This window comes from Opisthorchis viverrini (genome assembly GCF_000715545.1).
Source record: "Opisthorchis viverrini unplaced genomic scaffold opera_v5_30, whole genome shotgun sequence".
NCBI lineage: Eukaryota > Metazoa > Platyhelminthes > Trematoda > Opisthorchiida > Opisthorchiidae > Opisthorchis > Opisthorchis viverrini.
The window spans coordinates 2,341,673-2,354,830 of record NW_008751686.1 but is presented as its reverse complement, the minus strand read 5'-3'; the positions used below and the strand labels follow the sequence as shown (position 1 = coordinate 2,354,830).

At 43.7% G+C, this 13,158-nt stretch overlaps 2 protein-coding genes across 2 annotated transcripts in view; one reads left to right on the top strand and one right to left on the bottom strand.

The window, feature by feature from the left end:
• The window catches only part of T265_02482 (hypothetical protein), a gene marked incomplete at both ends in the record, with an annotated part of 8,395 nt that extends 1,801 nt beyond the window's left edge, over window positions 1-6,594 (bottom strand). The window contains 2 exons of the mRNA XM_009166731.1: window positions 6,221-6,360; window positions 6,412-6,594. Of these exons, the coding sequence (XP_009164995.1) occupies window positions 6,221-6,360; window positions 6,412-6,594 (323 nt within the window). The remainder of the gene's footprint in view (window positions 1-6,220; window positions 6,361-6,411) is intronic.
• Window positions 1-12,398, top strand: part of T265_02484 (hypothetical protein) — a gene marked incomplete at both ends in the record, with an annotated part of 52,049 nt that extends 39,651 nt beyond the window's left edge. Inside the window, one exon of the mRNA XM_009166733.1 lies at window positions 12,285-12,398. Coding sequence (XP_009164997.1) covers window positions 12,285-12,398 — 114 coding nt within the window. The remainder of the gene's footprint in view (window positions 1-12,284) is intronic.
• Between the last annotated feature and the right edge of the window lie 760 nt (window positions 12,399-13,158).

The following is a 13,158-nucleotide window of genomic DNA, read 5'->3' as shown; positions in this document are numbered from 1 at the left end:
AAGCACCCTGCGACCGCCCTCCCGTGACCTAATCGCCAAGCGTTCAAACTACCAGCCCGGAGGTCGCTGGTTCAAAATTTCTGATGGTTCCAAATCAGGTTGAATTAGTTGTGTGCTTCCCGGGTATTCAGTATTGGCTAGCTTCAGTCATAGAAATAAATTTTAACTGTAGAAATCAATCTGCGTAGACAAGTCACAATTGCAATGGTCTCCCATTTGCCTCTTGATCAGGGGCAATTTGTGTAGATAATTTTGACAAGTTTTGACCTAATGACTTACCTGATAGTGAAATGGAATGATGTGCAATGCGCTCAAACGGAACCTTGGAGAATTGTCACTCACTGTCCAAGTAACTCAGTTACCAAAGGAGAAAATACTAGTTTTTAGGTGGTTGCGTGACTGCCAGTAATCACATCCAAACCAATCTGGTACCTGTTCTGTAATGGTCACTCTGGTGAGTGTAAGTCCATGTCAAAAAGTTGACCCAGCGGATTCGAGTTTCACTCCTGCTAGAGCTCAGTAACAGTGCATATTCTCGGCTATGGTGGGAAGTCAACCCCGAACGTGTGACGCGTGAACCGTGTGTGTTACCTAAGCTTTGCTCCAGTTACTTGAGCGTGAATATGTCCAACGGTTCAGCCACGATAATTCAGAAGAGTCTAGACTGCGCTGGTTGAACACTGATAACATGCTCTCCCCTCATACCCGGGACGTCTGGGGTTCAAATTCCGGTATAACCAACTATATGCCCTTTTAGTGAACTCTGCTTAGGGCGAAGCTGGAATCCCTCCCTTTCTTGGTGCGGACTCATCAGAACAATTGGGACGGAGTAGAAGAAAGTGCTACTTCACAGCCGACCCCAAAGTTACAACCATGCAAATGTATCCTGTCTGTGAAAAAGTGGCTTATCGACGGCGAAACGAGCACACAACTCACCCTCCTTTGTACTGAAAGATCAGATCCGAGAAGGGTCCGAGGGAAGCACATTATCATCACGTGGTCTATTATATTTCAGCTGGCCACAGCCTCATGGATTCTCATAAGTAGTCACGACTCAGAGCGATTCAATGCTTCCGGTTATTTTGAATTAATAGAGGCAGAAAACCACTCAGATTATGTCAGACATGCGCAATACACATGTGGAGGACATCAAAAACTGGGACACTGATTCTTGCTGAAGATTCGTTCAGAACCCGACGGTACGGCTGGTGGGAGATTGCATCTTCAGATGGTTCAAAGTCTGGTCATTTCATTCTACGTACGTGCATGCGACCCAAGTTATGGAACAAATGAGCACCTGCCGTCTGTTCTGAGAACATGACAACTATGTACAGTATGCAGTGGTACACGCAGCTTTACTGTGGTTCACACACACACTGACTGATGGCGCCACGAAATTATCGAGCAAAGAAAAGAATTCGACCACCAACTTCTATGTCAAATGCACACCACTGCATACACACATGGGGCACAGCTCCTTCTGTTCTGTTCACCACCCCACACTTAAACTAGAGTTGAACAACCACTCAACGCTATTTCCGCTGATTTTTTCGCTTTCGAAGTACAATCATCCCTGCTAAGAAGACCTATTTGAGATACCCATTGTCTGGGGATGGTTCGGAGACTTCAGAACAGACTTTCTTGCGAACCGAACATTTGTCATGTTTCCTTTGCACTGTGGTCGTCGATGTGTGTACATCGATGTCACCGGCTGGCTGATGAGTAGCGCAGAGTACTGAAGTATGGAGATGATGGGTGGCGGGCTCTGCTATACAAGAAATAAGGATACCTATCGTGAAATTTGGCCGCGTCTGTTTAGAGACGGGGATGGTGTTTACCTATCAGCATCAATGGAAACCGAGAAAAAAAATCGGAAATTGGTCCCGACGGGTTGATGATGTAAACAGTATAGGGACAGATGAGGGCATGACTATCGCAACTGCATGGCTATTGACGTCGGGTGTGTTCGCCTTATCTGCACAAGAACACTACTCAATTCCCTGGGTGAATATGATTGACCGTAAGCATATGAATATTTGTGTGCAACGTACGCGGGGCCGTAATTGCAGACGATTGACAGCCCGTAAGGAAACGAACCCGTATCCCGACAATCTCGCACACCACATCCGATATGAGTGGTCGATGCCCAGACAACCTGTTGAAGAAGAGGTATGCAATGAATAGGTTGACTAGAACAGAATATAGAACGTTTTTCCAATTCATCGTCAGTGCCATTTACGTTGATTTGTTTACTGTGGATTAAATACGACTGATCGTGGATTTGTTTGCTGAGCTTTGCAATTAGTTTGCAACGATTCCTTGCCAAGCGAAATGACAAAGTTCTGACGGTTTGGAGAAGAACCACCAACGCGCAGCTCGGGTCTGCTTCACAACTTGTGCAACCAAATTACCAAGCTCAGCGAACAAGTCGACCGCCAAATAGGCACGATTGTTCAATGTATCGGACCATGCAGCATCGGTCATCCTGTGAATTTTCCTTCTGTCTTTCCGATACAAAACAATAGTTTTTTTTAAAAAAAAGGGGGAAAGAGACATCTGCAAAAAAAGAGACATCTGCATCGATTGCATCGATACAATCAAAATTGCCCAGCTCAGCGAACAAGCCAACGACCATCTACGTACGCTACCTGAGCTACCGACATTCTCCTCTATAGAAAATGGTCATATTCTTTGGGAATTCGACCGTACTCAGTCGTACTCCTTCATAGGAGACAACGCGAACCAGAACAATGCGCTGTCGATCTCCCACCAGCAGCAATGGCTACTCGGTGCGAATGTACGGCTAAAATTCGAGTAGTGCACAAGTTCTTTTTGTTTAATTATTTCAGCCAGTCGTCACAACCACTGAATTAGGACTTGGAATGAACTGATGAACATTTTGTTGCATCACTGAGGTCATAGAAACAGCTATTCATATGAAAGATGTAATATTAGGAGGGGTGTTCTATTCCAGTCGGCCAATTACATATAAGCCTAATTGACGCTTAGACGTTCGTACGGAATTACGGTACAAACCGCTCACACTACCTTGGGGCGTTAGGTCAATCTAGGTGAGCTTACTCAGTTGGCTGTCCTGCGCAAATTTTACCCGGAAGTGATCCTGGAAGCCTCCACCAAATTTGAGGGTAGATGGCTGGGGAATTGTTCTGCCACAATCATAATACGGTCCCAAACGGAGCGTTTGGAGTTCTTTGACTGCCATCTCACAGGACATTTCAAATCACTAACCGACATCGTGCTATCAGCTGGAATGCTCAAAAAGCATCCGCCGATATCAGCATGGACCAGTCGTCTCCGTTCACCATTAAGTGGTGGAAATTCCAATCTGTTTTCCGCTACGTAATAGCCCGGTTTCATCTCCGAAATACATCAAACGCCACTGTTTACACTTCCGTAGCATCGGCGGAAGTTTAATGAATAGGTCTCAGTGTGAAACCAATGAAAAATCTGACAACCAAAACAGTTCTAAGTTATTGCTCTATTGGCTAGACAGCAAAACACTCAATGACAGAATAGTCACCCTCTAAATCTATATATTTATACACCTTTTAACTTTTTACTAGGTGAAAAGGCCAAAGGCTCTTAATGGTCTGTACACTGCATGACCCTCAAGCCATCCAAAATATGGAAAGTATTCAACAGGTTATTTCTACAATGAAGTTTGAAGCCTTACTCACTTGAGTGTAGTGACCGCACATCCCTTGTCTGCAATTTCCCGTGCTGAAGTCATAATTCACGTGTTCTTCAAACCACATCCTGACAGCACTGGAATTGGCAAAACAAAAACAATAGGGACCTCGTTAGGGTAAATTAAATTCATATCGCACTTGTGATAGTTTCCATCTAAATCTACCTATCTATCTAATCTAATCTAATCTATCTATCTATCTATCTATCTATCTATCTATCTATCTATCTATCTATCTATCTATCTATCTATCTATCTATCTATCTATCTATCTATCTATCTATCTATCTATCTATCTATCTATCTATCTATCTATCTATCTATCTATCTATCTATCTATCTATCTATCTATCTATCTATCTATCTATCTATCTATCTATCTATCTATCTATCTATCTATCTATCTATCTATCTATCTATCTATCTATCTATCTATCTATCTATCTATCTATCTATCTATCTATCTATCTATCTATCTATTTGTATGTCGACCTACTTGGCTACCTGCCCATTTACGCACTCGCCTAATGAACTCTTTTTCCATTGGTTAACACGCTCCCGGGAATGCTCATGTACCAATTCATTTTTCAACCTATCCATGGTCATATTTTTTCATGAAGCGATTAGAGCAATTTTTTAAAAAGCAACCCCGTTCACTAATAATTTGAGTTAATTGAAAATGGTTGAACATAAGCCAACCAACTCAACACCGGAAGAAACACAATGTCCAACGCGATGAATAGTTGGGTGAGGGTAAAATCATGAAGAAGCTGACCAGTGGCACTCCCATAGCTGTACTTGTGAATTAGACCGTTCATTTTGATGTGCTCTTCACTACTTCCCGTTTACCTGAATGTTCTAAATCTACGTGCACACCGGTATTTCCTGTCAAATGCTTAGCTTGTCCTAGCTTGAGTATCGGGTAAAAAAATACAGGAACTACATGATTCACAATTACAGCGCAATAACAATGTCTTCCGGACTAATGATGAGCCCCAATAGCCCAGCGTAGTAGAAGAATCAACCATTATCAGGAGTAATTGGTCTCGCATGTCTTATTCACTTTTACACACACGGACAAACCTCAGGAACTTCTCTGTCGATAAACCAGAACTTTTAATCCGGAAGTTGACAGGAAAAGAATTTGCCTTGTAAAATGGTGGCCTGAGGTGATTTGGCAACCGTCAATCGTGTAGTAACGGTGCTACCGGTTGTGTGAATCTTTCGGTTCATGTGAGTAGTAAAGCCCACTCATGTTCGGTGGTATACATTTTAACTATCAAAGTCACTTTGTCAGTCATCACGTAAGACTGTCGGAGAAAGTGCTCATCAAATGGAGCTGGACAATTAGCATCCGAACGCAAAAACATCATTCCACGTTCTATCACCCGACTTCAGATTTACCAAACTACGACAAGTAAATTCACAAATTCACACTTTTCAAAACACTCGAGTAACACGAAAAAAGCAAAAATCATGCGAGATATTAATCAGCAACTCAATATCTTCATGAGACACTCTGTTACTATGCATTCTTGGTAGGAAAGGTGAGCGGGGATTTATATTTGTATTGCAATAATCCTAAGGTTGCTGAAATCCGTCGACAGCCCACGACCGGTTTCGCGCTTTTTGGGGCTCATCAGGTGGGCGCAGTCTCCGGGTTCCCGTCAACCTCATGTTCTACTTGGGACCCAGCTGAATCTCTCGTTTATTATGTTCTCAGGCAACTGAATGTGCTGCACCAGGCCGCCTCATGTTTCAGTCGCTACGATATTCAAGATATCGCGACACATGTATATATTTTTAATGCACTACTCATAAGGCTGCTGAAATCCGTCGATCGCCCACGACCGTGAGCGTGGATAATTGTTATTCGCGAATACAATTCCGATCGGTTTCATCAGACAGGTCGTAACCCTAAAACATGGATCCACCACCCGGCCAAATTAAGCTGCTAAGAATTTGGTCTCCGTCACGAGTTTTAGAAAAAATTCTGTGGGTTTTGGCAACCAGTAGTGGCTATTTTCTCTTACAGAAACTTTTCTATGTACGAGCGTTGTGATGTCATATTTGGCTTGTCCCGGCGATGAACTACTGAACACGAAAACTACGTTTCCGATTAAATTTCAAAAAATCAAAGGTCTTTTTCTTACACTGGATAAAAAACACTTGAAGCTGAGTTCTGGTGACCATGCTGGGAATATCATATGAGATTCTTACAGGACATGATGACGAAAGCCTGGTTTTTATAGCCAAAGCGTTAAAACGAACGCTAAGGTCACAGACCAGTGCAACTGGAAACCGACCCTTTGAACACTACTGAACACTACTGCCAAAACGTAGCACACAGTCTGTCTATTCGTTTTACCATCTCCGATTAATTGAACAGGACGAGGTTCACAAGAAATCGTGTCAGTATGTGCCTGTTATCTCACCAGGCTACTTATGCATAGATTTCAGTAGACAATACTGTCGCTTGTGTTAAAAAGTTGTTCTACAGTATAAACTCACGTCTCAATATCTTGGGCTCCAGCCCAGTTTTGTCCGACGTAGTCAAAATCGGGTACCTTGCGTTCCTCGGCTGTGTCGTGACCAACTCTACACTGGTCCGCTAGTTGTTGGGCCTTCTGTGCCAACCCATCATGCCATACCTTTGAGAAAAAGACGCACAAGTGAATGGTTCCCTGATAGAAAAAACTCACCAGGTGTGGCATCGATTTGGCTGGTGGTTGCCCGGGCACAGAGCAACTGAGAATTTTGTCCCGAGCCTCGTTGTGCAATCTGACCATTTCAGACTGCCAGTCGCCCGACAGAGCAATGCATGGTGCGCTCAGTAGGCCACACAACAGTAAGGACCAAAGGAAACGAGTCGTTGGTTGAATCATTTGACAGCATGTGAACCTTTCTAGTTTGTCTTTTATGTGCTCGGAAATTTAATCCTAATCCCCGTTTGCAGCGGGACACGGATGAATGACAGTGTGAATACACTACGAAGTGAATGACAGTTTGAATACAGTGTAGTGTAAAGTGAGGTCGATCCAGTTAAAACTGAAAATCACCCACGATGATAATCGGATTAACCAGGCCTCATTTGCCTGACCATTGAGGTTGCTGGTGTAACAGTTGAACTCCTGAGTGTAAAACAGGCGTTTTCCGGTCAAGCATGGGGTGGGTGGGGATCTAACAAGACTAAGATTTATTTACAACAAGGGACATTCAACACGGTTGAACTTTCGTGAACTTGCTAACCTAGCATTTTAAGATAGTAAGAAACAATTGTAACGCCCATTCACCAGCAGAGGGCGCGTTAAATTAACGACGCCCCATGTTAGAAAACTTTCATCGCTCAAATGGAAGAGTATATACTGGGACTATTTTGGTCTGGAATCTCCAGATTTTTTCTAGGTAGCAAACCTCAATTGGGATCTATTGGCAATCATTTTTTGGGGGGAGATTTTGATCTAAAACTGGGTGCAGATTGTGTGTGAGATTGTGGACTTGCATTTGGAACACTTTATTCGTTTCCCCTGTGGGAAACCTTGAATGGGCTGCTGGTCTCTGTTTTGATAAGATTCACACCTGTTCTCTTAGCGAAGACTTGAAGCACAGCTTCTCTGTCACTGTGATCTTATTCAGCTTGTTGTGTGCTGGCGTGGCCCACCTGAATAGTTCACACCTAATGGGAAGCAGTGAACTCGGGTAACACCAAAAAAACCCACGCCTCTCAGTTGGTACACTGACGTGCGAATTTGGGAATATAATTGCTCACAGAAGAATGATGCAGATGAAAGCTTCATAACTGCTCGTGAGTTATACACCACTGACAGGATTGCTGAAACGTCTTCCTCAGCCCACGACCAGTTTCGCTCTTCTTGGTGCTCATCAGGTAGCCACAGTTTCGGAGTTTCCGTCAACTCAAATTAGACTGTTGTCGAGAAATACACTCATTTGCAAATCAATTTGGTTTTCGCGAGAGACTCAACTGAATCTCTCGTTTATGACATCCTACAACTGAATGTGCTGCACACAGGCCACCTCATGTTTCAGTTGGCACGACATTCGAGATACTGCAGTATATTTTCATAAAGGAAACTACTCACAAGGTTGCTGAAAACTCTTCGTCAGTCCACAACCAGTTTTGCCCTTCTTGGGACTCATTAGGTAGGCGCAGTCCCCGAGTTTCCGTCAAGCTTATGTTCTACTTGGACCCAGATTGCACCAAATTAGCGAAGTACACTCATTTGCCTACCTATTCGGTTTTGACGAGAGACTCGTCTGGAACACTGCTGAATCTCTCGTTTATGATGTTTTTTTCTTCAGATGAGTCTCCCGTCAAAACCGAATTGGCATGCAAATGAACGTATTCCGCTGCTGAGATGCTCTTCTTGTGCTCTTTACTGGTGTCTCAACAAGCAAAAAAGCATATCAGAGGCGGAACTCTAGTCCAAGGGAAAGTGATATGACTCGTTTTGACGGCAGCAATACAAAGCACGGGTACACCGAATTCTTCCAAATTAGTTCACCTCCTTCACCTGGTCAGTATTCCGGTCAGTTAGCAAAGAACACGTACATGTATGCTCAAAGCACTTTCGTTTGCATAGTCATTCTCCTGTCCCGGCTCCTTTGGTGTGGACTCATCGGACTGAGTGAGCCAGGAGAGGAGAACGACTGTTCGAATGTGAGGGACGTGAGCATGAATCCCACCTACAACAAAAAACATACATTCCATTTTTCAGTTTAAAATTCATGCCGTAATGTGCTCGGCTAGGTGAGTGTTACCAAACGAATCTCACGGTGCAGTAAAGTTCCACGGAAATGGCAACACGTTGTACTGACTCTTTGCGAAAGCCGCGGTACACATGCAACACTGTGATTTCATCATTTATAGTCACACGCAGTAACGGGTACATCCGTTTTTGTGGCTTTTGTGTGTAAACATATGTTGTTTTTTCTTAGACTTGCAAATATTCTCCGAGGGGCAGCCGCTCATGAGGAGCATCCTCTGCTATATTTATGCGGGATCTTCTGATTCCTTGAAAGCCACCTCTATAGAGTGCGTAATTTTGTCTCAGGAATGATTGCTAATCAGAAAATCAGGGGGGTGGGCTAGGTCTGGATGCAAATTATGATATACAAACCAGTGCAACCACAGTCTCTCAACTGCAACTGGTTAACTCAGCTCTCTAACGGTACCCACGCCACAACTAGAATTCTATTGTTACCACCTGTCAAATGTCGGAGATGACCTGCTAACTCAAGTTGCCACTTGTCATTCATGATATCAGAAATGCAAATTTGGTTAGGCCTCCCATCTTGATTTTTGTTCTATATTAAGTGGTCATTCTATGGTCATCGTTTCAGCGGACTCGGTTGGAGTCTAACTCGGGATCTAACTGAATCTGCGATGGAAAAAAGAACTGTATTGAGGTACGTGAGAATTCCCGTGCATCCGATTTGGAAAACAAGTGGTGAACAGTCAAAATCCACCAATCAGGTGAGGACGATCTAACTGGCTCATTCAGTAACAGAGATATTTATCTGAGGCAACAACAAAAACTTTCGGTGAAGAGAAAAAGAATGTCATTACTAGTTAAAGAAGGAACACCCCTCCCTGCTACAAAGATGTGTATTAGCAAACACGGACTTGGCGATTACAAGCCATCAGACACAACAAAAAATATTTCATTCGCACAGAATTTTTTCAAAGTGACTATTCTCAAGCGTCTTCTTTAACTTTCCCGGAATTTCCTTGTATATCGAACAATAATGAACACCGCGGAGCAGTTGCATAATTTCCACAACAAACTTCACCTTCCCTCAGATGCGTTGGCGGAGCTTGGCCACCATACTACTTTCATGTTCCATCAGTAGTATACACCGTTACACTAGTTGGAGTGTATTGACAAAACGTCATAAAATTAATCGCAGATATTGAACAGTTTGTTGGAAAATGTATCTTCACCTCACATAGTTTTGTTGAGGTCTTCAAAAACCCGGCACTTTGGTGCTGTATAAAATATTTACCCCAGTAGTGACCCGAAAGATTCTTACCCTCGATTACTGACCTTGGTTGTGACAAGTTGTTTGTCCCATAGTTGTGTTCAGTACCAGATTTTGCGTCATCTGCCTTGTCACCTAGAGAGGTCACCTCAAAAGACCACAAATAGGTAGTCTCGTTCTACAAGTGGTTAAGGACTGGAATACCATTCAAAGGTCGCTTCTGACAGATAGTTACTCCTTCTTAATGTCGGTCTCTCCAGATAAGAGAAACTGTGTTCTTTGCTCACTTCTCCATACTTATTGTAAGCATTTGAGAGACAGCAGCCAGCTGCATCAAAATCATCCAGACTTCAGGGTGGGGAAATTTTAGCCAAACGCCTACCCATAATTTACCTCTAAGGCAATTCTAAAAGAGTACAGTGACCACTGCTCAACGTATGAAGCAGTTGAACAGTTCGGAGCAACCTGAGCCTGCATGCTCCAACATGAATTGATGAAATGATTTGTGGCAGCATCATCGTTCTTGTGTTTGGGTTCAAGAGATCATTCTTGTCAACAGCGAGCCTAACCGAACCGAATTTCCTCAAGGCGAGTAGTTCGGAGAGTCCCAGGCAACTTTGAACCAATATACAGTCAGCTGCAGAGTGTGTGGTCACCTTCGCACCTTTGCAAGGGACTCTACTATTAACCTACCTAGCTCAGCAAACAATCAGCGACCGTCTACACTATCTGAGCTATCAAAATTCTCCAAATAATACACCTATTGGATTTTCGTTGCACTCACAAGAAGTAAGTATTTTGCCAAGGGAAAATGAGTAGAGCCTGTCGCCTGAAGTCAGAATGCATCAAACATTGTTGTATCCCATGAATACTGTTTATCCGGCGAGTACTCGAGGGCGTTTCATCCATCAGTACATCCAACTAAGCCATTAAAAGTTTGTGCATTGACTGACGTACGAAGCATTGGGCAAGCTTCGATGTGTTTCCGAAATGCCTTATAAAATTAGTGGCATGCACATCGCCTCGAGGTTTCGCTGCAAGGATATTCAGTGGAGTCTGTATTTTTGACACAATCTCCATGGTATGATTGCTCCAAGTTTACAATACGGTTCGTGAGTTTTCGGAAAGACGCCTATCTGATAGGTCTCAAGCGGTTATAGGCTTTTGGTGAATTTCAGCCAATCGTTTTTCTATTACTTATGGCAACAAATTGCTTACTTCTATTAGATTGCACAAAGTCCCAAAGAATGGCTATGCATTGTGACGTTATTTCCGACCGAAAAAAATCACTGTGCTCGGTGGTCCAAACGTGCTGAGAGATATAAGTTTTGTACAAATTAGCTCATTTGCTTCCCGGAACTTTGTCAACTCAACTTTGATCTAAATGTCGATCGCATTGGCGTCCTCATCTCTTTATTCTCAGCAAGCTTTGTTGGACATGGGGTAATCGCGAATGTTTTATTCAGCATCAGCGGCAGTAGCATCGTTATCATCAATGACATGCACTGGTTCCAAACCACCATACAACCGGAAGGGGATGGTAATGAGTGAAAAGGAAGGGAAGACTATGGAAGTACTGCGAATAAATAGGCACATCTGAGCGACACGTCGAAGTAAGGCTTCATCAGCTGGATAGATTCGGTGCCCTTTGCGAATCTCGCCCGACCTAAACTCGATGCACAACGACCGGCAAAATTTAGCTAGGCAGTCCGCAAATAGAATGACAGCATAGACGCCACCGGAATCGGCAGCGTACCGTGTTCTGCAGGATTTTTAACCGCCTATCACATGGGCCCCACCCAGGAAGGCACGAATATTCTAAAATATTCAGTTTGACTGTAACCGGTTTAATCTCACGTTGCATCTTATGACCTGTTACCCCATAACCTTGCGTCAACACTAGCCTGGAACGGAAAAGAAAGCTTTCTTCGGTGGTCTGCTGCAACCAACAAAAACTTGTCTGCTGATCTAAGGATTCGGACTTGTTACCAAGTACTCGCCTACGGTGGTCGTCACGTAAATGCCGCACCCAGCTTACTCTTGTTTACGGAGTGCCAGGTGACCAAACATTTTGACGACGTCTAAAGTCTTCGGATGGGAGCGAACAAGTCTCGAAATCAGAGAGTAAGACTGCTTCTACAGTTACCTTATATACACGGCTGTTTCGCTTTAGCAAATTCGGTTCTGACTCCATAAATGACGCAAGTTCGCGTCCTGATTATCCGCGTTTCAACTTCATCTGTTGCAGGAAAAACATGGTTTATGCAGCTGTCGGTCCGAATTCCCAGAGGACCACAGGCGGATGGGCAATCTTGAAGTTGTAAAATGCATGCACCCCTGCGATATTCTGATTAAACTACGTAATGGGGGGCAAATCATCACCAAACGACAAAACCTTGTCGTCCATATACTTAATAAAAATCCAATAAACTATCCCATCCATGATTTCGATACCCGGATTCACGGTCTTTTGGGCTGTGCACTCCATGATAATGTCAACGACAAAACTGAAAATGTAAGGGAGAAACAAGTCCACTGGTTGTCGGGATACTTCTAATTAGTTCATTTTTGTCAGGACGCGCCCAGACATGTGCAGAGAATGACGCATGCCCAAGGTCACCATCCGTACGACACGTTTCGGATAGCAGATGCGTTGGCCGAGCTGACCAAACTCGGTTTAGCAACATAAGACCAGTGGAGTGGGGCTGAAATTGTTCATGACCGGAACACCGGCCTTGGTAGTACAGAAAGAACAAGTAAACGACCATATTTGGCCATTTAGTCATCCTATATATTTACGCAGAAGCTCTGTGTGTTTTGTTCTGACAATACGGCCGTGTCCCGTGTTCTCTGTCTTCTCCCTATCACGTAGTCTGGCAGGCTTAGTGCATGCGTAACTAATAGACGGCCACCCACAATACAACCATTTTACACCCGAAAGTTACCAGAAGTAAGCAGATGAAGTGCAGAAGAATGTTCACAAACCTCAGGAACATACTCTCTGGCCAATAATATTTGACAGAACTAATCTATCAACGGAGTCGACGTTTCTTCTAAATCGCGACGATTGCTGGTTGGCGGTACAAGTGGCGCTGCTGAAGCAACTAAAGTAAAGTGAAGATACGCATAAAACACCCTCATCCGAGTCGGAATCCCACTTAATCTCCTCGGAATTGCGTCTCGCGTGTCGAAGATAGATAGGCATCACAAAATAAAGGTAGCCAGGGGCCAAGATGCGACAGGAGTGAGACCTATACTCTTATGAATGAAATAGTCTGTCCATGTGCACTTTTTGAGTACGGTTGCGATCATCCATTAGCCCGAACTCGCTGGAGCACTTTCTTGTACCAAAGTAATTCCGAACAACCTAGTCAAAGCAGAACGCAAGGATTCTTCCACGTGAGGGGCTTTTCTGGTCTAGCAAGCTGGTGGTTCTTGAAGACAACAAG